The sequence below is a fragment of the Podarcis tiliguerta genome (genome assembly GCF_965153285.1).
Source record: "Podarcis tiliguerta genome assembly, chromosome: 4".
Classification (NCBI taxonomy): Eukaryota; Metazoa; Chordata; class Lepidosauria; order Squamata; family Lacertidae; genus Podarcis; species Podarcis tiliguerta.
Window position 1 is genome coordinate 37,485,699 of NC_139537.1, and position 27,299 is coordinate 37,512,997.

The 27,299-nt window shown below is 40.5% G+C and overlaps 1 protein-coding gene across 6 annotated transcripts in view; it reads left to right on the plus strand.

Annotated features, from left to right (window-relative positions):
* Positions 1 to 27,299, plus strand: part of EPHA3 (EPH receptor A3) — a 201,028-nt gene that overhangs the window by 121,989 nt on the left and 51,740 nt on the right. For all 6 annotated transcript variants that reach the window (XM_083438313.1, XM_083438312.1, XM_083438315.1 and 3 more), the window contains 2 exons: positions 14,408 to 14,563; positions 15,574 to 15,909. In XM_083438313.1, the coding sequence (XP_083294439.1) occupies positions 14,408 to 14,563; positions 15,574 to 15,909 (492 nt within the window). The remainder of the gene's footprint in view (positions 1 to 14,407; positions 14,564 to 15,573; positions 15,910 to 27,299) is intronic.

Here is a 27,299-nt window from a genome sequence, read left to right on the forward strand (position 1 = left end):
AGCAACCAAATGAGACACTCAATTCCCATTACACACTAGAGGACACAACCATTATGTCCGTAATGTTCATTTACTGGGCATGTCTCATTTAAGTTAAAATAAGCTTTTCTTTCTTTATAGCGTGGCATTTAACTTCTACCAGTGTCCTTGATGAACAAAGTTATGAGAACCATTCTGCTAAGCTTTCACAAAGTATGCTTAAGCTAGAAGAAAAATGGCAGCATTTGAGAACTGAGAACCTAATTACGTAAAGCAGTTCAAAGCAGTTTGATGTATATGCCAAGATGCTTAAAGACAGTAATGAATGCAGTTCTACTTAATTTACTCTTGAGGAAAGGCAAACTGGCTGGGGATGGGACTTGAGGGGGGGGGAGAGTGAGCGAGAGTTATTTACAGAGTATTTGAATAATAAGATCAATAAGAGATTGCACATCTAAGATGCCTTATAGGCAATTTAGGTACTTAAGTTTGAAGAATTATCATTAAGTCCCTAACTGAGGACCTTGAAGTGCACTGTTGCATGAGATTATGTGCAGGGATCATTTACTCCACTTTATAACTCTGTCACTTACTGACAGGAAGAGGAGCAAAACTTTCCGTTTTGCATGGTGAAAAGTTTGGGCTGATTTATGCGGCGCAAATGCCAGTCTGGCGTGATGTATGAAAATGTCTCTTCTCTTGATGAACCAGTTCGTGTTCCAGATGAGGTTCGATGTGTTTTGGGCAGGTTTACACTGTGCCTTATGACAGCTTCGGTACCCAGTCAGTAGAGATAAATGGGAGGTGGCTGGCAGTCAAATTCTAACAAATGTGCTGACATCCAAGCTGAGCCACAGGCATCTTGTGTGATTGATTTTGTCGTCCTTTGTGAACAGGAAAACTTGCTGTCACTGGAGGTTCCACTGTCCTGTAAATCTCCTGAGACAAATTCTGTTGTTTTGATTTATGACCAAGAAAATGGCATTGTATTCAAAAGCAGCTATCTTTCTGTAGAGAATACATGATGACTGTTCTTTCTTCTCCCTTAAGCATATAACTTCTGTACATAGTTCAGCATAACCTGATTGTCTTTGCATCGAACAGGAGATGTTATTGTAGGATCACTCAACTCCTAAATGATGGTTCATGGGACTCTGGTGTGTTCTTATATTGGCTGCTTGGAATGTGCAAAGTCCTTTTTCATTTATTTCTGTTGACATTTCTATCTTTCTGTATACTGGCATCACAGATTTAGGCTACTTCTTTGCAAAATTAGTATGTCCCTTTCCCGTAAGAAATGCTCGTTGCACCTTAAATGCACCTCACATTTGGTTTTATTGTATCATGCTCCCTTCTCTAAAACACAGAATCTCTCCAAATGGTAACATCTGGAACAGAGCATTGTTGATTATCACAACTGCAACTGGCTTAATTATTTGACAGCTTGTGAATCCCCCCCCCACACACTTCTAACAGTAATATTCTCAAACCTGCTCTCTGTTCAAGATACTCAACTGCGACAGCAGTGGTTTCAGATTGACAAAGGAAAGTCACAGTTATCCTGGATGTCTATTGGGAACATTTTGTATTGGTGACAATATGTCATGGTTGGCCTGTTTGCAGTGACTTCTAGGCCTGGTGATAAAACCCAAATTTGGCTGATGAAATAAGGCCAATGCTTTGTTGCTGTTAAACTCACAGTCAGGACAATGCACAATACTCTAATGTCACAATGAAACAAATGTTATGGGAGAAGAGGGGAAGAACTCAAGGAATGGTGCAGTTTCCAATGATAGCCTCCTATCATATGTAATTTTTTTCCTTAAATAAACATTTTCAATGCATATGATAGTGTTTGAAAAAGAAAGACCATAATGCTAAAGTTTCCTGTTTATCCCCATGTTGCTGACAATGCTTTCTTTGGAGGAAAAGGTCTAGGTTAGATTAAGTGTCCAGGTAATTACAGGATGATAATCAGCTAAAGCTCAGGATGTCATGTGCCTTTTTCCTGGCACCAGGTGGGGATATGAGTTCTTAATCAGCTTCTCTGGCAGGAGTTTGGCTCTCCAGTGCCAGATCTGCAGAAAGCTGCCTTGATCTAACTGTGAGATGTCAGTAGAATAGATCATAGCAGCAGCGACATCCTATCAGTGGAACATCATTTCACATTAGGTATGATTTAATATGATACTTCACTAATGCATTATGACAGTGTCTAATAGCAAAGGTAGCTTTCGCTTCTCTATTGTAATTGCTTATTCTGCACTGATGAAGACATGTTCTTTTCTCCGGCTCAGACTGTCACTATTTCAGAGTGTAACGTTTTATTTAAAGGAATCAAGTCTTAGGTTTTCATTGTTAACCTGTTTATGAAATGCTTACATTATCAGGAATATATCTACATGCAAGGAACATTAGTAGTAGCTGGAAGGAACATTCGCTGTATGGGTGTATGGTTGTTGTTGCTGAAGATCCATTGGAGCAGCAACATCTTTTGCCCAGCAAGATTATGCCATTAAAAAAAGAATAGCATTTTAAAAATGACAGTAACAATCTGTGCGCATATGTCTTCGGTTTCAAGCCAAAATAAAACCCAGTGATTCATTGTTTTTTTTAATCTAGGCCTCATGTCAGCATAAACAAGGGTTTTCAAGATGGCAATATAAAAGTTGTGGTACTTGTAACTTTAACAAATGGCGTATAATCTAAATGTCTAGGAGCAATTCTAGCATAGGAACATAGAAGTTGCCTTATATCGAGTCATATCATTGGCCCATCTAGCTCAGTATTGTCTATCCTGGCTTCCAGTGGCTGTCCAAGGTTTCAGTCAGTGTTTCCCAGCCCTACCTGGAGTGGCCAGGGATTGAACCGGCAACCTTTTGCATGTAGAGCATGTGTTTTACCATTGGGCTATGGCTTCTGGGCTGGCAGGAGTTGTAGGCAGGTTTATGTCCAAAGCATGCATCAGATTACAGTGTTTAGGCTGCATCCTATAGATGCTTACCTGGGGGTAGGGATGCCGGAGAATTCCGAGAAAATGGAAGCGGAAATTGCAGGTGTTCGCTTATTCATTCCATGTCCATAACTGAAATCAATCCCACAAAAATAATCGGTATTTGCTGCTGTTGCTGCTGTCAGTCCTCAAACAATACATCATTGATCCTATCACCATGCCTTACACTGTGTTTCCTTTGCCTTGAAATGAATGGGGCAGATAACATAATGAAAATGTAGTCATGCAATTTATATAATTTATGTAAGTTATATCATTTTGCCACAGTGGTCAGTGAGACAAATAATGTAGTATTTGGCATAAGACGAACTGCAGTTGAGCAGAAACAGTGCTGCAGGTGACAGACACAGGGCAGAATGAAAACAATGTTTTCTTGCATCCCTATCTAGGAGTCAGTGGCATTGAACTAAGTGTAGCTTCTGAATCGATTTGACTAGAATTGCACTGTCAACCCATTACTAACTTACCTCATTAATTGCAATGAGACTTAAGTCCAACTAACTTTAAAAAAAATGTAAAGGACCCCTGACAGTTAAGTCCAGTTGTGAACGACTTTGGGGTTGCAGCACTCATCTTGCTTTACTGGCCAAGGGAGCCGACGTTTGTCTGCAGACCGTTTTTCCAGGCCATGTGGCCAGCATGACTAAGCCGCTTCTGGTGCAACAAAACACCGAGACCAGAGCAGTGCATGGAAATGCCGTTTACCTTCCTGCCGGAGCGGTACCTATTTATCTACTTGCACTTTGACATGCTTTTGAACTGCTAGGTTGGCAGAAGCTGGGACTGAGCAATGGGAGCTCACCCCATCGCAGGGATTTGAACTGCTGACCTTCCAATCAGCAAGCCCTAGGTTCAGTGGTTTAGATCACAGCGCCACCCGAGTCCCTCCAACTAACTTAGCCTGGAACTAATATTTGTAACTGTTCCAGTCTAGCAAACAACACTACAGAGAACCTGTTCTTCTGAAATTTTAAATACTTTTAGTAGCAGCATTTCATTTAAAAACACATGGCATTTTTTTTAAAAGATCACATTAAATTAAGAATATTACTTCTTTTATAGTCAAATAAAAATGTTCCTGTACTCAAACGACATGCTATATTTTGCTGAGGGTTAACTGTACTGGCAAGGCAGTAATTTCTCGTAATTTCCTGCATTTGACATACTTCAATATTACTCTATATCATATACAACCCCTATGCCTCAGAGTGTCCTGACCCCATCAGATTCAATCTGAGCAATATCCACTTATATAACTTATTTTAATATAGCATTTTGGCATTAGATTTTATGAGGTGACCTAGTCGCAAAGAACACAATAATTATAGCAGGTAAAACAGAAGCTGTACTTCTCACAAAGGAACGTTATGCCAATTTGAGGTAGTCCTCTAATAATAAGTGTGAACAATTGGTAGAACAGGCACTTGCAAGTCCTTTCCATGAAAAAAAAATACTTGTGGGACATAAAGGCTTACTATCTGGTGCCTCCAGACAACTCAGTAAACCACATTAAACTACACATGAGCACAAACTCACCTAGACTTGTAACTGAATCAAGTTTGGGTAAACTTTGGGTTCATGAGCTCGATCCTTCCCTGTCTTACTGTGGCAAAGATGTGAGGATGAATTTGGAAGCTGTGAATGAACTCAGTTTGGGGGGCACCCCAGAAACAGTGGAGTGGAATGGAAGCATGAAACTCTGGTTCATGACTGAAAGAGGGTCAAATGCCTACTTTGAGGACAGAAATATTTTTCAGTCTGGAGGAGTGTATGAAAAGTAAAAATGCTGATGGAACTTTAGTTGAGCTAAAGACCAATGTCCCAGTGAGAAGAAGGTACAAGATCTTTTACTCTATGCTGTTAGGAGTGTTGGGTGGAATTCATGAGTTTGTCTATAGCCCAATAAGACTTAGGCTCATGTTGACACCTAAAACAATGAAAAACAGAATCTGCAGGTGTTTACACTGTGACCTATCATTTACCAATACAAAACAAAGTTTATTTGTGAGCAAGGGTGAAATAAAAATAAATCCATCAGTGTGCCGGAAAAGGTTTCTGGGATGTTAGAGAGAACTGACTCCTTCTTCACTGGACTTCATTTTAGTTTCATGTCTTTTCTACACAAGCTGGTTTTCTTTTCCTGAATTTTTTTTTTTTTTTTTTGCGATGTACCTCTAGAATCCTGTTTGGTCACCACCATCAGACCAGTAGGGGCAATTTAAGAAGCTTTTAAAAAAATTAACCATAGCTTGTTGTGTCACCCAAACCACCAACAACGTGATTAACCATGGTTTGTTTGAAACAATTATACTTTAAACCATAGTTTATAAAGCTGATTAATTTTCATTAACCACAATTAAGATTAATCACAGTTTATGGGTTGGGAGAAGAATCAGAAGTGAAAGCTTCCAATATGGCTCCCCCCGCCTCCCTCTTCCTCTCTTTCCCTCCCTCCCCCCCTCCGAGTGTGTGTGTGTGTGTGTGTGTGTGTGTGTGGCCATGCCAATGTGAGGATCACCTAGTCTTGTTTCTGTCATGGTCAAACATAATTTATTGTGACATCCAAAGCCATGCTCAGAACTCTGAGAGTCAGTCAGTGAAACTAATTTCCCAATAGTTTAATGTCTAATGAAAGGAATTCATTTTACATGCAAATAGACTTGGATTTCTACAGTTTAACCTATTGCATCACTAGCTCTCTGTGATGATAGGCCTTATGTTTTCCTTGCTGATGTACTGATGTATCACCTTTTAAAACTGTATTATTATCCATTGTTACTGTGGTAATCCACTTTATAAAAAGAGATAGAAAAACCCGGATAACTATAATGGGAAGCTATTATGGAATACAGCTGAAAAGGTACACCGTTGTTCCCCTGGGATGAAACTATCTCTTATGTACATATAATTAATATGTCTGCCAGAAACAGTTATTAAACAATGGGGAAGGATTGTTTCTGTTGAATAATTTGACCTGGGACTCCAGCCAATGTAAAAGGTATCTGATTAAAATGTTAAGGTCACAGATCAGTGTGAAATATAAAATGTGGGAAGTAAATGGGTAAGATTACTCATGGGTAAGATTAAGAACATCCATTTGCTAACATCAATTTTCAAATGTATCATATGCAGTGCTATGTGACTGTGTAAAAGTGTTAATCTTTTTTATCATAGAATGCTGAAATGCCACACTATGTATAGACTGTGTTGAATATTTATACTATACAGAGCAGACCATATGATCATTATAGGACCAACCCTATCATTGGACAGGGTGGGGCAGCCCATCTCTGGTGATGGCTTAACGGATACCATGTTGTGAATTATTTAATTGTTGTTTTTTTCTACTCTGGAGCTACCTGTCTGGAATTAGTTCTGCCATAGGGTGATAGCCAACTAAATTACATTCAGTGCAGACCCACTGAAATCATTTATTTCAGTGGCTCTGCTCAGAACAGGACTCTGTTGACTATCACTCATAATCTTTAATTATTTACTTTCGGTAGTGGTGATGTCCCTGGCCAGGAGTGGGGAACCAAAGGCCTGGGGGCCAAATGCAGTCCTTCGGTCCTCTCTGGTCCTCGGGACTCTTCCTAGACCACACTTCCTCTGCAGCCAGACCCACCCCACCCCCCATTTCACATGTCCCTAGTGCTTTGACTGACTGAAAAGCACCCCAGAACTCAGATGATGCCTCTTGCTTACCTGGATAGAGGAGAAAAGCTTGGTCAGAAGGGAATGTTGCCCTTGGTCTGACTGATTCCTAACCCTTTCTAGGTACTGTACACAGCACTATTTTTTCTAGAAAACGAGGTGCCAGAACTCAGCATGAATGCCTCCTCTGTTCTCTTGGAACGACAATGGTGCCCACTGAGTTCTGGTGAGTTCTGGCTGGGGAAAAAAAGCCCTGAGTGTACAGAAAACAGATCTTGAGCACTGGTTAAACCCAATGCAACAAAGAACCATGAATATCTTATTCCTTATATTGACTATGAAGCCAAGAATTTTCAGAACCCTTTACTCCTTTGCATAGAAAATCGATTAAATCTAGACTGAACTTGTTTAATGCTGTGGAAAATGAAACTGAACAGTCTCTGCTTCGTTTTGTTAGAAACTTTCTCTGAAAAGGGAACATGCTGCAGCAGCCCTTGTGCTGTGCCCTTGGCCTTCCTGGTTGCCAAAGCCAAGTCGGAAATGTTAAGTCCACTATTTATTGAGGTGTGAAATGTTTCCTTACCAGGCAACGGGTTGGGGGGGGGGGAGGGAGACTGTTGGTGGCTTAGAAAGAAAAGACTTCAGGTCAGTGTGCATCTGCTGTTCAGTAGGTTGTGACTTTTATGTAGCAAGCACAATGAGGTCTGTTGGAGAGTGTGTTGCAGCAAGGAAATGGTTTGCTGAAAATCTGCTTTATAAGACATTCCTGCTGGGAAAGATGCCTTAGTTGGAAAGAAAGGACTAAAGAACTTTGCAGTGCAGTGATGCTAATGCAGTGCTAATGCATGAAAGGCTTCCTGTGGTCAGTACCTTTAAGTTTGTTTTTGTATCTGCTGACCTTGCCAATGTCATGTGGATCTGCACATTCTTATCATCACTTTGGGAGGTTTCATTGCAGGTATAGCAAATAGGAACTTGCCCTCAGTTTGTGGGTTTTGTTGTTGATCCATTCTTGCCTTTCAAAAAACAAACCCTTTATTAGTACAGTGGTACCTCGGGTTAAGAACTTAATTCGTTCTGGAGGTATGTTCTTAACCTGAAACTGTTCTTAACCTGAGGAACCACTATAGCTAATGGGGCCTCCCGCTGCCGCTGTGCTGCCGCCGCACAATTTCTGTCCTCACCCTGAAGCAAAGTTTTTAACCTGAGGTACTATTTCTGAGTTAGCAGAGTCTGTAACCTGAAGCGTCTGTAACCTGAAGCATATGTAACCTGAGGTACTACTGTACCATCAGTTAGGATTAGTTATCTCTCACTTTAATATTGGTCATCAAAAACTGAATTCAAATTAGCACAAACACACAGTATTTCAATATGAGTAGGAAAATGAGAGTACCCCTGAACATTTTTTTAAAGAAAAAAAGCACTGGAGATACATTTAAAAGTCAGATTGTGTGCAGGGGACTATTATGCATCTCTTTTAAATGCATTATTTCATTGCAGAAGGAAGCACATTTTTTGGAAGTCAGCATTTTATTAGCTGTAGAATATTTCACAAATTATTTGAACAAGTTGAACTATAAATTCTTTCTACTTGCTATCCTGCAACACACAATCCATAACATTGTTGGTTCTTTGTTAGATACAGTGGTACCTTGGGTTAAGAACTTAATTCGTTCTGGAAGTCCACTCTTAACCTGAAACTGTTCTTAACCTGAGGTACCACTTTAGCTAGTGGGTCTCCTGCTGCCGCCATGCCACCACTGCACGATTTCTGTTCTCATCCTGAAGCAAAGGTCTGTAGCCTGAAGCATCTGTAACCCGAGGTACCACTGTGTAGTATAGGAGTCCTTGCTACTGGAAAGATGAGCACATTGCCACATAAGCACTAATGCAAGATGTGTGTGAACCTTTCACCAGCAGCAGAGTATATGGCCACGCTGCCCAGGGTGGGCGCACTCCCGAGGGGTGAGGAGGGTGCCCTCCTACGTGCCACAGTTCAGAGTAGGAGAGGGGCAGGGAAGCTGCTGCTCACTCTCCTGCTCTCTGCCGCCAGGTCAGAAGAGCTGCTGCTGCCGGGCGCGAGATGTGCCGCCCATTTGCCTGCCATTTTATCACCCCCTCAGTCATGACAGTCGGGGCGGACCGCACCTACCGCATCCCCCTTCCTACGCCTCTGTCTTTCACACCCTCACCACCCTCTCATGGCAAGCTGCTGTTAAATCAAGATGTATATATTTAGCCATAGTTTTTCATTTCATCAGAACTGGGGAACCAATGGTTAGAGATTTTCTGTTTTAATTGTGGCTCACATCAGAACAGGAAGTTGTTCAAGCAAAAGGCTTGTGCATATATTGGTTTAAGAAGCTCAGATATAATTGAAGTGGGCCAGAAGAAGATGGAACCGTTTTATCCTTAGCATAATTGGCGCACTTTGATATTCTATGTATAGAACAAAGATGTGTGTGAAGTATATTCTTGGGTTGTTGACACCTTGTCTTGTTAAAGCATGCAGGAGCTGATACCTGTATGAGTCATGCTGGTTTATTTCCGCTTATTTTCTACGGAGCTTTATATTAGCAGAGGGGTGTTTCCACCCAAAACCTCTACTTTTAATTGAGCAGTAGGGAACAACAGAAGGACATGTAGGGTCACTGCTGCCCATTGCCTGCTCAGCTGAGTGACTGCACATATTCAGTTCCAGTGTATTGAAATGCTGCAGACTTTGACTCAAAGTATTGTGCTTCTGTCCAGAACTTAAAGAATGGAGTTCCTGTTGGATCATACAGTATGACTCTCTTCACAAATAAACTGTTGTTTTGACCTTGCACAGACAAGTGGGCCTAGAAAAGCCAATCCAGGAAACAACCTCCTTCAACATATTCTACATGGCATTATACTTTGTATTTCCAGTTGATATTGCTCTTTGTATAAAGGGCCAACATCTAAAAAGGACTTCCCTGCACCAACTGATGCAATCCAGAGAAAATAGAAATAAATGAGACTTTGATGCTTACTGTCAACCTTACGAATGCTACTGAATCAGACAAAGGGATTATCTAGTCAAGCATCCTGTTTGCCTCAGTAGCCAAGTAAGCCAAGTAGATGCTCATAGTAAGTCCACAAGCAGGAAATGAGGCCAATAACTCTTGCTGTTGTTCCCTAGGGACTGGTAGTCATAAGTGTGCTGTCTCTAATCTCAGAGTAGGCATAGCATCACCATGATGGGTAGCCACTGATATTTGCAGCCTCCACGAATTTGTCTGATTCCTTTGTGGAGTCATATCATTTATTGGCTAACGCAGCCCTTAAAAAAAAATGCATATAACTGAATAATCTTTTAACTGAGCAGATCATTTCTACCTAACCCATGTCCTTTCCCCCTCTCCTCAGCATTAGAAGCAAAACCTGCCTATAGAAAATGAAAGGGAAATCCAAGATTTTGGTGCAGCTTTTGGCAGCAAGATGACCTTCTTCCAAACAAAAAATAGCAGCAAAGACGATAATTCTGTAGTTAGCCTTCATTATGTACCTCTGGAGGTTCTCTTTCTAGGCAATGGAGCCTGTTACTCTAATATGTCCTTCCTTTATAGACTCAGCTGCAACCAACATTTCCTAAGTCCTGGAAGTTCAGAGGTTCTTGTCAAGTCTCTCTCTCTCTCTCTCTCTCTCTCTCTCTCTCTCTCTCTCTCTCTGTGTGTGTGTGTGTGTTTCTGTGTATTTATTTGCTTTCTTTGTTCCTTTTTAAAGAATTTAGAAGCCACTCTTCTGTTTTTGGATCCTTCCATCCCAAGTCATTTCCAAACTGATAAGCAATCAATCACCCCAAATTGTTATTGGAGGGTATGTTATGCAGTGGCGTAGCGTGGGGGGTGCAGGGGGGCCGGCCGCACCGGGCGCAACATCTGGGGGTTAGGGTAAGGGGCGCAAATCCATGGGTTAGGGGTGCAAATTACTTGCCTTTCCCCAGGTGCTGACAACCCACCCTACGCCACTGATGATATGTTATGGAGGTGAGAGCTAAGGCAGCATAGAATCATCCAGAAATCAGTGCCAGAAATTAGTGTCTTTTTGCCTCCTGTTTACTTATCCATGTGTTCATTAAAACGCCAGGGTTTGTACTTGTAAATCACCCCAGTGTGTTTGCACTGATTGGCCATAACATTTAAATATAGGAGCTCCAATAAAAATGAAGCTTAGAGGTGCTCTGTGCTTGTGGCAGAAAGCCTGCCTGTATTTATGACATGTTTGTGTCACTCATCACAATGGCACAAGTTTGTAGCCAAAAGTGTGCAGGCTTCCTTGCCAATAAATCCCACCCACATCGCGCTACCTAATTGTATCATATATTACACTGGCAGAGTTACTGGCTGGGATACTATGAGTGATGGAGTTTGGGCTGTGAGTTTATCAGATATCTAACCCCTTGCTGCTTGTGTGTCACTTTGTAGGTTAGGCAGGAAGGATGTTTCCGACACTGGTGTTGCATTAGTTGCATTTATAAGCTTATGAATAAAAATGTTGCTCATATCTCACATTTAGGTTTGTCTTTTTCAAAGTGCCTATTATCTGACAAAATCAAATGTGGCTCTTCCAGCCCTATATATGTGCCTGCCCCTGAAAAATAAATATCAGTTGAAATGAAGGCTGCAATTCTTTCTCCCATCTTCTTATGTCAAAGATAATAAAATTGGTGTGACCACCTTTTCGTGCCGTACTGTTTCCAAGTTTTTAATTTACACTGTAATTGCCTACTTAATTTTTTTTCCCTGAGGGCTGTGGCACTGAATAATCTTAGCTTCGGTTGACACACAAAGATAGAAGAAGTGCAAGAGAGCCTGAGGTGAAGGTACAAATCAGAATCCTCCCACTAGGACATGCTGGGCTGTAACTAGCTCATTTCCCTCGTAACTGCTATCTTCACAGCACTGTAGCGGAGCCATGAGGAAAACGCCAGTTTCTGGTGAAGTTTCTGCCTCTAGAGACAATAAACAGATTCAGCTGGCTTTGTTGTGATATTTTCCTGTGGTGTTCTGCTTCAGTTTTTCCTGCCTTTTATTAAGTGAGGTCTGTGGGCAGGTCTGTCATTTTTTTTTCCTTCTGTGGACCCCTACATAAACACATTGATATCATATATATCAAAAAGCATTTTATACCATTTATTTGTTGTAGTGTTTTAACATGTTGTGGTTCACCCACACCCACCCCTCTCAAGGCATTTTAGAATACTAAAATAACCATATGCTATAGGTTGTGCAGCAGGCCCAATGTTGTCTTTGTCCACATTCACACCATAAATTTAAAGCACTACAGTATGATACCATTTTAAACAGTTGTGGCTTCCTCCAAAGAATTATGGGAACTGCAGTTTATTGAGGGTGCTGAGAGTTGTTAGGATACCCCATTCCCCTCCCAGAGATTCCGTGGCTATAGCAGTTTCGCGTCAATCCCACTTCCCAGGGAACTCTGATAATTGTAGCTTGGTGGGGGAATTACTCCTTTCCTTGTGATTCACCACACAGGTGGTCCATTGTTCCTTCAAACCTGCCACTTTAAATGGCAGTCGGGGGTGTGTACTGTACTCATAAATCTGTTGACAGGTAAGTACACCAGCCTGCTGCAGGTTTTTATATACAGATGTGGAGATCTTGGAAGCAACCTACCAAGACTGCAATCCTAAATACACTATGCTAGGCAATAAATGCATTGAAAACTGTGGGGCTTACTTAGTGGTGTAGGAGAGGTAGAGGAATGCATCTCTGGGACCTTTTCAGAGCAAAAGCAATGTTCTCATTGGCTAGACTTCCAGGGGAATTGAGGGACACTTCTTGCGCACATTCATCAAAAGGCAGTATAACTGTATCTAATAAAGTCTATCTAATAAAGTGAAGTTTACAGAATAAGATGAAACCATGGCAGAGTTTCATTCACAGTGTCCTTTTGTCCACCCTCTTGTCTAATTGGTTATACTGAATTTAGATGCAGTTGCTGTAAAGTCATGCACGCTTTTTGCTATGTTTTAACTTCATGTGTGTGGTACTGACTGAGTCTGAGCAACGAGAAAGACTAGAGGAATGTACCAATATTAATGAAATGCCACCACCTGGAGTTTGTCCCAAGCAGATTATACAACCAGAAGCATCTTTCCTAACAGTCATGTTTAACAAAAGAAACAGTTATAGCTTATATCAATAGAGAGTTTCTTTTTATCCGAAGAAGCTCTGTGTTGTTGTTTTCCTTCTGCAAATTTTCAGGTGGGATGAGCATTGCACTGTTTACATTTTCTTTAGTAATTTTGTGTGGTAAGCTTTGTTGTGCTGAAGAGATCAAACAAACATAAAGTTTGATCATCCTCAAACCCAAACCTTTTGCAAAGAAAGCACAGAGTCAAATTCATGATTCGGTGTGGCACGGAATAGAATTGGAGACTTATCTGAAAATGCATTATTGGCAGCTTTCTCTTAATGTGAATTCAGTTGTCAGGTTTTAGAGATTATTCAGAGCTTGCAAGTCCTGTGATCTCTGGCTGCATGTAACATCCTTGTTCTCCACACTTACTACACTCTTCTGCTTCCTCACATATGTTAATTTCCCTTTCCCCAAAGTAGAAATTGGCAGTAAGGGATGCTAGAATTTCCAAGCTGAAGATTTCAAAAACCTATTGAGGCTTTTCAAGTGCTTGGCTTGAGCACTTCAACATCCCAATTTGATTAGTCTATTGACCTACTCAAGATAATCACCCACAGCTATTAGGTTCCATGGACTTTAAACTGGAAACTTGGATCAGACATTGGATCTATGTTCTTTTTGCTATTGTAGTTGGTTGCCATTCACACAGCAGTAGCTAGGACTTCACACAGCAATCCATTTTCCTTGGGAAGTCAAGCAGCACTGGAGGTCCAGTACAGTGGTACCTCGGGTTAAGTACTTAATTCGTTCCAGTGGTCTGTTCTTCACCTGAAGCCTTTAGCTAATGGGGCCTCCCCCTGCTGCCACACTGCCGCTGCACAATTTCTGTTCTCATCTTGAAGCAAAGTTCTTAACCCGAGGTAATATTTCTGGGTTACCAGATTCCGTAACCTGAAGCGTATGTAACCTGAAGCGTATGTAACCCGAGGTACCACTGTACTGCCCATTTGGATTTTCCCAAACACTACCTACCTGCCTGTTGCTCAAGGTGCTTTGTACCTGAGTGCCTGACATTACTTAAGAAAAAAAGGAGAAATATTAAAGCTAAGACAATCATTTTTGTTGGATGGACTACTGTGATCTTAGTTTAGAAACAACACACTTTTTAAAAAGAGTTACAGCAAGCCCTAAACTGTAGCATGCTTCTCCAGAATGTCTTGTCTTTCCATATGAACTTTAAATTCCCTATAGAGGAACATAGGAAATGGTCTTATACAAAGTCTGACCAATGGTCCATCTAGCTCAGTATTAACTATACCCACTGACTGCAGTGCTCCATGGTTTCAGATAGGAGTCTCTCCCAGCTCTGCCTGGAAATGCTAGGGATTGAACCTGAGACCTTCCACATGCAAGCAGATGTTATACCATTGAACCAATGGAAACCATTCCAAAATCACTCCAAAAGAGGAGAAAATAAGGATGAAAGAAGCCCATTCAAATCATACTTAATTTTGGCTTAATTTTGGTAGAGGAACTAGTAGTCATCCTTCCCTTGGTTATCACTCCTCTTCAGCAAAGAATGATAGAACAATGTTATATGAGAGATTTTAACCAACTACTGTTCTTTTACAGCTTGCCGACCAGGATTTTACAAAGCCTTTGCTGGTAATGTTAAGTGTGCCAAATGCCCGCCTCACAGTTCTACAAATGTGGAAGGCTCTACGAACTGCAAGTGTGAAAAGAATTACTTTCGCTCTGAGAGAGACCCTCCATCTATGGCTTGCACAAGTGAGTAACCTCAGGATAATAAAAAAGGATGCTTGTGTTTCAGTCTCTCCTGTAAATATAGGAGTAGGAGTATTTATTACAATTTGTATACTGCCCTATATCCATAGATCTCAGGGCAGTTCACAACATAAAATTACAATATAAAAAACACAAAATGCATAATAAAAATAAGAACAAAGACAACCCATTAATCCCCTGTTCTGCAACACATTTTAAAGGGCATCAGATGTCTATCAGCGAAAGGCCTAGTTAAAGAAGAATGTTTGTGTTTAGCACCTAAAGGTGCATAATGAAAGAAAGAAAGAAAGAAAGAAAGATCTATCTTTTGAAAATAAAACTTTGTATACTGTTGCACTGTAGTTGCTGATAAGATTCTCTCATTATGTTTGTGCATTTTGATTCTTGAACCAAATAGGTATCTTTATTAATAGCTGCAGTTGTATTAATTAATACAACTTTACATCCTAATCCACTTTAAGCTTGGTTTCTGTCTTTTTTGCTTATCTAACACTGCAGTGTGCCATCTACATAAGATTTTAACGAAGGAGGAGGAGGAGCAACAAAGCTTGATTCCTGTAATTTGTGTTGGAAAACTGATGATACTCCAGGCCATAATAATCCTTAAGTCATTGTTGTACTTCTTCAGACATACAACTTGGGGATAACTAACTCAAGTGTGGATTTCCTTGTGCCCCTGTAACTAAGGGCCACACAGAAACCCATACTTGAATATTTGTACAACCAATACTAGACTTCCCAGGCAGATGTTTCACAAAAGTGATTATGATCAGTAGCAAATGGTTTTAAATGCCTTTATAAAAGCAGTCCTAGTTTGTTAGTACAAGAGACCATTAAAAGAAAAATATCTCTATGAAACGTCTTTGGAGAAATGAGGCAGATCATTAAAAAACACGACACCTACCATTATCAAATGCATATTTGAGTAGCTTTATTGTCTTTGAATTCAAACAGATGAAACAATCATCATTTTCTTCCCGTTACGTCTGTAGGACCACCTTCTGCTCCCAGAAATGTTATCTCCAACATCAATGAAACATCAGTCATCCTAGATTGGAGCTGGCCTTTGGACACTGGGGGCAGGAAAGATGTCACTTTCAACGTTGTCTGCAAGAAATGTGGAGGAACAGCAAAGCTGTGTGATCCGTGTAGTACTAATGTGAGATTCCTTCCACGTCAGATTGGCCTCACCAACACCACTGTGACTGTGGTGGACCTCCTGGCTCACACAAATTACACCTTTGAGATAGATGCAGTTAATGGTGTGTCAGATTTGAGCACCTTTGCAAGGCAATTTGCTGCAGTCATCATTACGACCAATCAAGCTGGTGAGTACCATTTTTTTCATTGTTCTTCTGCTGTCTGAACCTGAGAAGTTTCTAGGCCTCATTCTCCACATCCTCATCATCTTTCCTCCCTCAGAGCATCCCTCACCTTACTTACCAGCAGGTAGAACTAGTGGCTGTAGTGATGGCAGGGAGAAGGAAGGGATTTCTTCTTCTTCCCATTGTCCCTGCTACCTCTCCATTGGTATGGTATGCCACAGAGTATCTGCAGTGCATCAGGGTATATGCACTTTCCATTCTGCTTTCTGCTGCTGCTGCTCCCACCCTCATTTCTACTTGCTAGTAAATAAGTTTATTGGAAGAGGGCCAATAGAATGAAAAAGGAGCTCTGGCAAGTGGAGGCCTTGTACATTTCTCTATTCTGGAAGTTGGCTTTTGTCTTTTTCTGTGTGGGGCTTCACATCCTCTGAAGGAACAGATTTGTGTTCTGGGGTTACTTATTGATTCATCTTTTGTCAAGTGGATTCAGCAGCTTGTAAGAGGTTCTACCAGATTCAACAGAATGCCAACTCCAGCTGTTCATGAACAACAGTAATCTGAGCACAGTGGCCAAGCACTGAGAACCTCAAGGCTTGGCTACCACAGTGTTGTTTAGTCGTTTAGTCATGTCCGACTCTTTGTGACCCCATGGACCAGATCACGCCAGGCACTTCTGTCTTCCACTGCCTCCCGCAGTTTGGTCTACCACAGTAGATCCCATATAGTTCTCCATGAGGTTAGTCCATAAGCTATGTGCCTTGGGTCTGCCAATAGTAGGTCTTTCAGTGTTGTGTCCACCTTAATGCAGAATTCATAACTTTGAAATAGGGCATTGGCCAACAATCTATTCTTTTAGATGCATTTTCAAAACTTTTTTTATTTACCAACACGTTTTCTGAATACAATTCTTAGTTATTGTCTGCTGATTGTCTACTAATGTAGTGCTGTTATTTTAACTGTATCACTTTTGGTTTCCTGTACACCATGCCACTATAATGTGCATTGTTTATAAATCTTTTAAAAATCTTTCAAATCTTCTTTAAAACTAATTTTAAATTATAAACCTTTTGAAATTAATAAATAAAGGGAAGCCTAGGGAGGATGTTTTGGGCAGTGGTCAGCTGCCAAGGAGGAAGGGGCTCCTTTTGTTTTTGTTAAATTTATGTCACTGGCTCTGAAAATGAACTGAAACTGTTTCCAATTTTTGAGTAAAGAATTAAATTTGTTTCCAGGTCAGTCCAATGAGTTCTGCAGATGTTTGCCCTTCCCTAGTTACAACTGCTGTTCTTACCTTTTAGCTTTGATATTTGTTTGGAGTGTGTTTGTGTGTGTATTTTCTGTCTGTCTTTATAAGAAGTGGGTCCACATGTCCGTAATGTTTGGGTGTTTTTGTGGTCAAACAACAATTTGTTTTCACCGGGACATAATCCTGCCCCAGGGAGTGGGATCTTATAGAAACGCAGCATGAGGTCAGGGACAAGCAGAACCTCCCCTGTTGTTAGTTGATGAGAGGTAGTGGAGCCATGTACCCTTTTTCTGTCTCTGCTGAGCTGTTGAAATTCCAATCACCTGGCAGGCATAGAGGCAAATTTCAGCCCCTCCATCATCACTGTATCCATCTGAGAGCCAACAAGAGGTGAAGAAGGCATGTGGGCTTTCTTTGCCAAGCAGCTAGAGCCAACTATCTGGTGTGAGGTAGTGTTTTCTCTTTTCCTGCATCACAAGTACTAGGGACACTGTCTTCATTAGTTTAGCTTCGGTAGCATAAGGGGAGATGCTATGAATATACTGTAGTGAAAGCAAACAGAAACAGATTTCCAATTGTTGGGTGGTTTTATTATCAAGGGATTTGGCAGAATTACTATTAGGATTAACTCCCAATCTCCAGTCAGCAGTGTCAAATAACACTTTAGTCTGTTGTCACAGAAAGAATGTGCTTTATTAATAAAATCAGATTTTAATGAAAGACTCAAAGCAGTAATCTCCAATATAAATTACAGTGGTCATGTAAGTGATTAATTTTGATATAATAGAAGTGGAGGAAATTAAGTGCTTTGATGTTAGACATATAAAATACTAACACTGGCACTACAAAGATTTAATAATATTATGGATTATATTTTCTGTTCCTCCATGTTTCCTGCTCTCCCCAAATCCTGATCACCAGCAGCTTCACATGAATATTGCTTTAAAGTGCTGGTGCTGTGATTTATGGCATTCAGCTGGCCTTAGAGAGGCCCATTCATGCCTATGGGATTTTCTGTACACGAACAATGAATGAATGAGAGTGTAATTTTCACTGTGGAAAGTTTTGCTTGCAATAGATAGGTCTCTAGTAAGTATTGTTTGTTCAAGTACAGAAGACTATACTTGAAATTACTTTGGTTTTTTTAAAAAAATTCACAATTATCTTGGTGGTAAGTGGAGGAATCTCAACTTTCTGTACAGCCACCATGTTGTTCATTCTCTACTTTCTTCAGAATGAGCCTTAGATGCTTTCTTTATGGAGATATTCAGTTACAATGTGTTGGTTAATTAATATTTCTCATCTGCCTTTTTGACAAGTTGTGTGGTGGAATAATACCAATAAAGAAAAGCCAGAACAATACCTAATTATTTATTGTGACCACCCTTGTGCATACTCCTCTGTGCAGTATGCTGCTTCTATGGATAGTTTGTGTATGAGCAGTTTTGCCTAGTGGCAATAGATGAAGGAGGGAAGGAAGGAGGAGTTGAGAGGTGACTTTTTCCGCAGCAATGCACATGAGTCAGTGAAGGGAGACCTGAGCTTCCTTCATGTTCCTATCCTACAGTTAACATGGAAAGTTGTATATGCTAGTGGAGCACATGCTACCATGTTTCCGTTTTTCAATTTGCACTGGCACATATGCAATTATAAAAGTACAGTGTTTTGTAAATGAACTCCATCTTCTGACTGTAATGAAAGACATTTGGGGACACGGGTGGGGCTGTGGGTTAAACCACAGAGACTAGGACTTGCCGATTGGAAGGTTGGTGGTTCAAATCCCCGCAATGGGGTGAGCTCCCGTTGTTCTCCTGCCAACCTAGCAGTTCAGAAGCACATCAAAGTGCAAGTATATAAATAGGTACCGCTCTGGCGGGAAGGTAAACCACGTTTCCGTTCGCCAGAAGCAGCTTAGTCATGCTGGCCACATGACCCGGAAGCTGTACGCTGGCTCCCTCAGCCAATAAAGCGAGATGAGCACCGCGACCCCAGAGTCGGCCACGACTGGACCTAATGGTCAGGGGTCCCTTTACCTTTACCTATATACTACTTAAGGCTAACTCAGATGTACTTCTCTACCCAAAGCAGTGGCAGTTTTTTTGTTTTGATGTCTGCGTTGATGTGCAGCCATGGAGAGAAAACACAGAACGGTTGGATGACGTGGTTACTTCTTTTTCAGGCTTGTCAGCTTCTGGGGATGGGTATTGGACCCAGTGCCAGATTTACATATAAGCTATAGCTTGTTTAGCTATATAAAAAACTGAAAGGGAAAAAAACTGGATTTACATTTCCAAAATGTAAGATAAAAAATCTTATAAAATAAAACCTACATACAGCCACAGTATTTTGTGTTGTGTATGGACCTATTAGGTCCATAAATTACTATACAGCATATATTCAACACACACACACAAAAAAAAAAAACCAGTGACAATTTGTTGTTGACAAAGGACAGCTGGACATATAAAGGGCTCCATTACCTTCAGTAGCTTGGGGCCTCATCAAACCTAAATCCAGCCCTGGTATTGGACTGGTGTGGGGAGTAACCATGGCATTCTCTGACATGGTTCCACATTTCAAACATTGTCCAAGCAAAGCAGGACACAAAGAAGCAGAATAAATTCAGAAAGCTATGTTCTTAATCCATCATTTTATTTCTTGGATCACATGTGCTCGTTGACATAGAGTCCAGGACAGTTTGCCTTGGACAACTGCAGTATTGCAATACTTTTAGGTGGGTTTTGTTGTCAACTGCCTCATGGAAAGAGCAACACGCTCTGCTTCTATTAGCTCACATAATCAGGCTTCTGCCACTATATTATAATGCTAAGGCCCAGACTTATAACGGTAGTTATCAGCCATGCTAAAGGGAACAAGACTTCATCTCAACTCACAATAATATGTTTTCACACAGATGTTATCTAATAACACCAATCAACCCTGCTTAGGACGGGTCACTGACTGCCACAGGAGAATTATATGAAATCCACAATCCCCTGAGGCAAGGTGCTAATTATGAATGTGTCATGGAGAGAGATGGACAGCTGTGCCACTCTGACAAGCTGATATGCAGATTTATCTAGTCTGCTTGGTCAATGTTTAGTTCACAGATAGGTTTTCAGATCAGATTTTGGGTTCTTTTTTATTTTAAGAACCTTAACTTATTTAATTGGCTGTATTTTGGTTGCGTGTTGAGGTCCCCAGGTCCACCCCAATAACTCACACATTACACAGGAATTTTTGTTTAAGATTTTTGGCATAATTTTGGCCACAACTTTATTAAAATACAAATTTGTGAGTGGTTGCTTAGGCATTGGTTGCGACTATCTGCTCCCACCATGGGGGACAGACTGACATTCAAAGCACAAATAAGATATAAGGGGTGTGCAGTGACCACAAGATTTGTCTTGCATCTGTAGCATTTGGAAGCAGCCCAGTCTGTTTCAGATATGCTCTGTGTCATTCCAATTTCATTCATTATTTGGGTCTGAATCTGATCTGTTAAAAATCCAAAGCTTTGTTTCAACTCCATTTACTGTAATGGGGAATCTGAAAACAACTCTTGCATTTTTTCACTTTCTACAAAAATGGGTTAAAATCTTTAGGCGAAGAAGCCCCTCAAGAATGGCTTAAGCCTGCCCAATTTCAGGCAGATGCTTTCATTTAATGTTTTGTTTATTAAAAAAGAAAAAGACTATATAGTTCCAGGGGATTTCATGCTAGGTGATTTTTACTTTCATTAGGGAAAACTATTTTTTCTTTCTTTTAAACTGTTTTTTTAGGGGAAAGAATTATGCCACCGAATAATCTAATTCCACTTCTTTACACCCTGCTCTCAGAGCCAAAACTCAGAGAAGAATGATAACCCATGAGAAGAACAACTCTGTTTATTTAGATCAACATCCCTGCTCCAAATCACTGCGATAGGAGTAGCCTCAGAAAATAATTCAGTGTGATTAAGAGCTAGCCTTGTCCATCAAGACCCAAAGTTTCCCATTCATCACTCCACTTCCTCTCCTCTCGTCTTCACCTGCTCTCCTCTTGAGCTCTAAATGTTTCCTTAGACTGCTTGGTTTCATTTTTCAGAAAAGAAAAGGGGGCATTTAACTTTGTGCTGGTGAAGGTTGAAAGGGTGAGAAATAGAACAGTAGGAAGAGCAGTGTGTGCTTGGAAAGGAATTTGAGACAGAAACAGGTAGTTTGTTGCTTGAATCAAAGTCCAAATTGTGCCTCTCATGCTCCCCACTAGGGTCAACCCTTTAAGAAAGCTTACTGTAGCATTCAGACATCAATTCCTTCCATAAACGATCACCCACGTGAAGCAGCCTGACCCTGGAAGCATGAATAAGACTGTCCCAGTTGTGGAGAACTGAAGTGGTTTGGGATTGGGGAGGCGAGAGATGAGAATGAGTGAAGAAGAGTGTGTGGCAGGTCCTTAAACACAATTATCTTAATTTTTTAATATGCCTGCCTAGTGTTAATTTTGTGATGGGGGGTTATATTGTATACCGTACTTTTTGCTCTATAAGACTCACTTTTTCCTTCCTAAAAAGTAAGGGGAAATGTGTGTGCGTCTTATGGAGCGAATGCAGGCTGCGCAGCTATCCCAGAAACCAGAACAGCAAGAGGGATTGCTGCTTTGACTGCGCAGGATCCCTCTTGCTGTTCTCTCTTCTGAGATTCAGAACATTTTTTTGTTTCTTGTTTTCCTCCTCCAAAAACTAGGTGCGTCTTGTGATCTGGTGCGTCTTATAGAGCGAAAAATACGGTATTTGATTTTAGTTGACTCTAAATTTCTGAGATTTGATGAGCTACAAAGGAAGGAAGGATAAAATTTGTAAATACCTTTCAATAGCCAGTTCATCTGTGATTGTCTCCTTGTAATCTGGATTTTGTAGGCTGATTTAAGAGTGGGAATTGACCAAGGCCTCTTTCAACTCAGGGGTTGGGAATCTGTATCCCTCCAGATGTGGTTGGGCTGCAGTTCCCTTCATCCCTAGCCATTAGCTAGGATGGCTGGGGCTGATCTGAGATTGAGCCCCTCAACATCTGGAGGGCCACAAGTTCCCCACTCTTGATTTATGAACTCAGCTCTGATTAAATTTGTAATTTCTCATCACTTGATGACAAACAGCTTATTTGTGAGCTGTAATCACTGAACGGCAATGGTGTTTGAGGGAATATGAAAGTCCTGCCTGTGACCTATTCACACATGCAAGCCATTAGTTGATATTCCTTCCCTCATGCATACTTGAAACAGCACGTCTATTATTTAAATTGCAGCCAAATTTCAAATAAATTATAATTAGTTGGACTTAAGCTCACTTAAATTTATCTGGATTGTACCCATTGCCTAAAATAAGACCCCCATTCAACCTGAATCAACTGGAATTAATAATGTATGCACAAATGGGGCTGTTTTCTTTGGTTTTGTCTTCAACAGCTCCCCTGCCCTTTAGCCATAAACTGATCTTAAAATGTTGACAAGTCACCATCCCATACTGGTATTATAGCTGCATAAAATCAAAAGCACAGTGGCATTGTTCTGTGTAGTGAACTAGATGCATTGCCTTCAGATTCCCACATAGCTGAGAGCTTTCAACTACCAGGAAGTTCCTTATTCTGAAAGATATCCAGCAGCTGGATGTATAATAAGCTTCACAAGAGCAGTGCTGTGAACCACCCTAGATAAGATTTAGGCACCTGCTGAAGCAAAGATCTCAGTGCATAATCCTTACACTCCAAACAAGGGTGATCACACTGTCTTTCACCATTGATCTTTAAGATGTCAGAAGCTGACTCTGGATTTTAGAGAAGGTGAAGTTAAGAAGGCTGGCAGGGGAGGAGAATAATTTAACTGTACAGTATTCATACAGCTGGCATCAGAATCTCTCCATCAACCACCGTGAGGCTTTCTCAACAGGAATGACAAAGCAGCATAAAAGCTTCTATTTTGTGCATGAAACTGAAAAACTGAACATGTTTACTCCAGAAAAACCATTACAAAAGCATACGTGATTTTTACCTCTCCATCTGGGAAAGCCACAGCCCTGTGATTTGTGGTTCCTGAAGTGAATATCTTGTGCAGCCTGTTACTTTTCAAGTGGACTTGGCATATCCTTGATTTATCACACACATGTTAAACATATGAGGAACACGTTAGTTTCGCTCACTTTGTATCTCTCTCTATTAAAAGGAGACGGACAGACAACAGCACATGAAAGAGTGAAACAAGCCAAAGTTTAATATGCATTTTAACAGTACCAGTGAAAAATAACCGCCACTGATTGTTCTTACAGAGAAAGTTGTTAGATAGGAATAGTTTGTCTGTGACGTGAAAGTTAGGGGCATTTTGTGTTCCTTGCTGTCTTTTCTGCCTTGCTTTCTTTTATCCCCTTTTATGTTTGCAGACCCTGTAGACAGGATCTTCAACCCAATAAATTTTAGGGCATATGTTCCATGCACCTAATGCACACATTAAGAACCAGGGCAGGCCTTGTCTTAAGTATTAAATCTTAAAATGCTTGAAATCGTGCTTCGTAAAACTGTTGTCTAAACAAAGCTCTTCAATAGGATAGGTACTAACGTTAGTTTTATTTTGGCAAATTCCACTTGCTGTCCATTTGATATTTCCACCAAATGAGTTCAACAGTCATGCTCATTGCTGTAGAATCATAATGCATTTCATAATTCTTCAGCTCATTCACACAGTTTTCTGTTTCTGAGAAAATGCAATTAAATAATAATAATAATAATAATAATAATAATAATAATAATAATTTTATTTATATCCCACCCATCTGGCTGGAATTCCCCAGCCAGCTTACAGCATATATAAAAATATAAAACTTATATAAATATAAAAAACTTACACCATATATAAAAATACAACAAAACATCAAACATTAAAAAACACAATATCCTACGCAGTGGTACCTTGGGTAACAGACGCGTCTGGTTACAGACGTGCCGAAACCTGGAAGTACTGGAACGGGTTACTTCTGGGTTTCGACACTCACGCATGCACAGAAGACCAAATCGCATCATGCGCGTGTGCAAACACAGCGCTGCAGGTTGCGAACGCTGTGGGTTGCGAATGTGCCTCCCGCACGGTTCACGTTCGCAACCCAAGGTTCCACTGTACAGGCAAAAACAAACCAATAAATCAATAGAAAGCAATAATAACAACAACAATAAACAGTTTTAAGTTATACCCAACATTATTCTTTCTATAACAAAGCCTGACCCTCATCTCCCCTTCTTCCAGTATAGCATGGATTCTGGGGAAAGAAGCAGTCAAGAAAAAACTGCACCAGTTCTTAATGAGAGGATGTTTATAGAAATCGTTGGGCCAGATGTTCCACCTGTGCCATTTCACTTGTCAGATAAACAAATAGGAAACTGGTGGATAGTGGCCAAAATTGTATGAGCTCAATTGCAAAATGTCTCCTTGTTATAAAAGGAAAGGTTTGTCTTTTGAGAAAAGTCATTGTTTCTGAAAGGTGTTTGACTGAGATAAAGAGAATATAATCATCTATTTGTTCACAAAGAAATAGCAGCAAGACAAGTTTCATCCAAAATCCCCATCCTTCAGGCATGTCTTATATAATCTACAGGGACCACCACATAAAGGTGAGAATGTAGACTGTTCTTCATGACTTGCCCTCTTCAGTGATGTTCCCAATAGGGAACCTATCAGAGTTAGTTAACATTGTAATTATTTTGCTTGTGCTATCAGTCATCTGCGAACCGAGCTGTGAGACATCACTTCCCAAGATGTTTCATACTGGTCACTGAAGACTTGCCAAAAAGCAGTAGCTTTTGACAGTGTTTTTCCAACCAAACAAAAGCAGGCATACTGAAGTAGAATAGTCAAATTTTCACAGATTTCCCTCAGCAAAATAACTTTAAGATTGTAAGAATACTGTAATTTAAATGTACATTTGCATGATAAACTGCAGTATTGTTCATTCAAAGGTTACATACAATAGTTCTAGAAAATGTGGAGGCCCAGTGGAATAGGGCATAAGTCTGTGTGTAAAGGGCATTTAGAGTATCCATACAAGGCCATTATGTGTGCTCTGGCACTCGTCAGGATGTCCTGTTGAGCCAGAAGCGGTTTAGTCATGTGGACAAACAGGAAAGCTGTCTGTGGACAAATACCAGCTCCCTCAGCCTGAAGCGAGATGAACACCACACCCCATACTCACCTTTGACTGGACTTAACAGTCCATGGGTCCTTTACCTTTTACCTTACCTACAAGAAAATACATAATTAGTGAGGTCACCAGTTTAGAAGTCTTTTGAAAACTAAAAGTTCTTTTGCTTTAAAGCCTTGTGAAAGAGTTGTGATAGTTTTTATTTTAAATACTGTTATATTTTATTCATTCATATGGAATTTAACAGCAGTTTATGCATTCAGAAACAGAGAGTTGGATCCAGACAAAGGTTGCATTCAGACATAAGGATCATTGCTTTAGTTTTCCTGGTTCTGTCCCAGTTTCTAACATTCCTTTTACACCACAGCACCTGTTGCATTATGGAGATGCAGGCAGGTCCCCCCAAAGCAGCTCCCTCTTTTGGTGGTTTACTTTTACTGACTTCCTGCAAAGGGGGCAATGCCTAAGCCAATACTGCTCACATTTGCTGTAATCAATAAAGTTGTGGCCTAAATTTTGCCAATTAACTTTAAACCAAAATTCTGCATCAGTGTTACAGATACTTCAGGTTACAGACACTTCAGGTTAGAGACTCCGCTAACCCAGAAATAGTGCCTCGGGTTAAGAACTGCTTCAGGATGAGAACAGAAATCATGCTTCGGCGGTGCAGCAGCAGCAGGAGGCCCCATTAACTAAAGTGGTGTTTCAGGTTAAGAACAGTTTCAGGTTGAGAACGGACCTCTAGAACGAATTAAGTACTTAACCCGAGGTACCACTGTATTCCTAATGGGGGGTTGGCTTGAGGATCTTGACACGCAATGAGCAGGGCTTCATCCAAAGCACACAAATGCTGAGGGGAGACAAGAGCACAAACTGGTCAGCTGCAATCCTGAGGCCCCAGAATGAAGCTTCAACGCATCTTCCTCAATTCTTCTAACTCTTCTACCTCATTTCTTTGGGCTTCAGTGATAGGGGATCTGAATTCAGAAATCAGTTTCCCACTATTGCATGTCTTTTACATTTCATGGCACCGCTAGGGAGCAAACTTTCTCCCTAGATATGAGTTGCATTCTGCTATGCTTTAGATAAAACTGCAGTGGTAAGATGGTCATGGAGTCCACCTAGTCCTCCAAGAAAGCTAAACAGGTTCGTGGACACTACACTCCAGCCTATCTAAATATTTGAAGCCCATACTGGATGTTAACCACCATAGTACGCTGCAGGGATGAAAATTTTGGGTTCTACCATGGTGGTGAGAAAGAAACCAAACAGGTTTTTCATGTGCCACTTTGTACCTGGTTTTAGATACTCTCCTCATATCCAATTTAATAGTCCAGAATCATTCTGAGATCATTGACCAGCTGCATGCATATGAATCTTTGTAATCCCTATAGAGAGTCTACCGTCTCAACAGAACAGTTAGTAACCGTTAGGAAGCCGTAACTACTGAGTGCAATGTATGCACATTGCAGGCATGGCTTTCCTCATGTGTTCACCTGGAGCCCAGTTATTCGTGTAACAAATACAAACACAGCACATGGAGTTTAAATCAATAAGGAAATTTATGTCTAGCTGCTACTAAGCTAAAGGAAGATGCATGATATGCTTAGGGATTATTTTCTCTAGCAAATCAATTTTAGCAAGGTAAATCTAAAATTATTGTCAGGAGTTTAAGAAGCTTCATGCTCTTTATGTTTTGCATCTTAAACACTTACAAGAATGAGCTTTTTCACTCCCAGACTTGCTTTCATTGCCTCCAAAATCTATGTAACAGATAAAGAATATTTATTTATTTATCCTTTAACAGTTTGGTGTCGCTTAAGAGTTTCCCATGTTGGAACAATCAAGCCTTTGGCTTTTATATTCAGTGAAGGTTTTGCTGCTATTTCTTCGGATACTGCTGGTTTATATGTTTTAATGTTTGACTGTTTATGGTTTTGGATTAGTTATTATATACAGAATGATGTTATTGACTGACTGAATAAATTT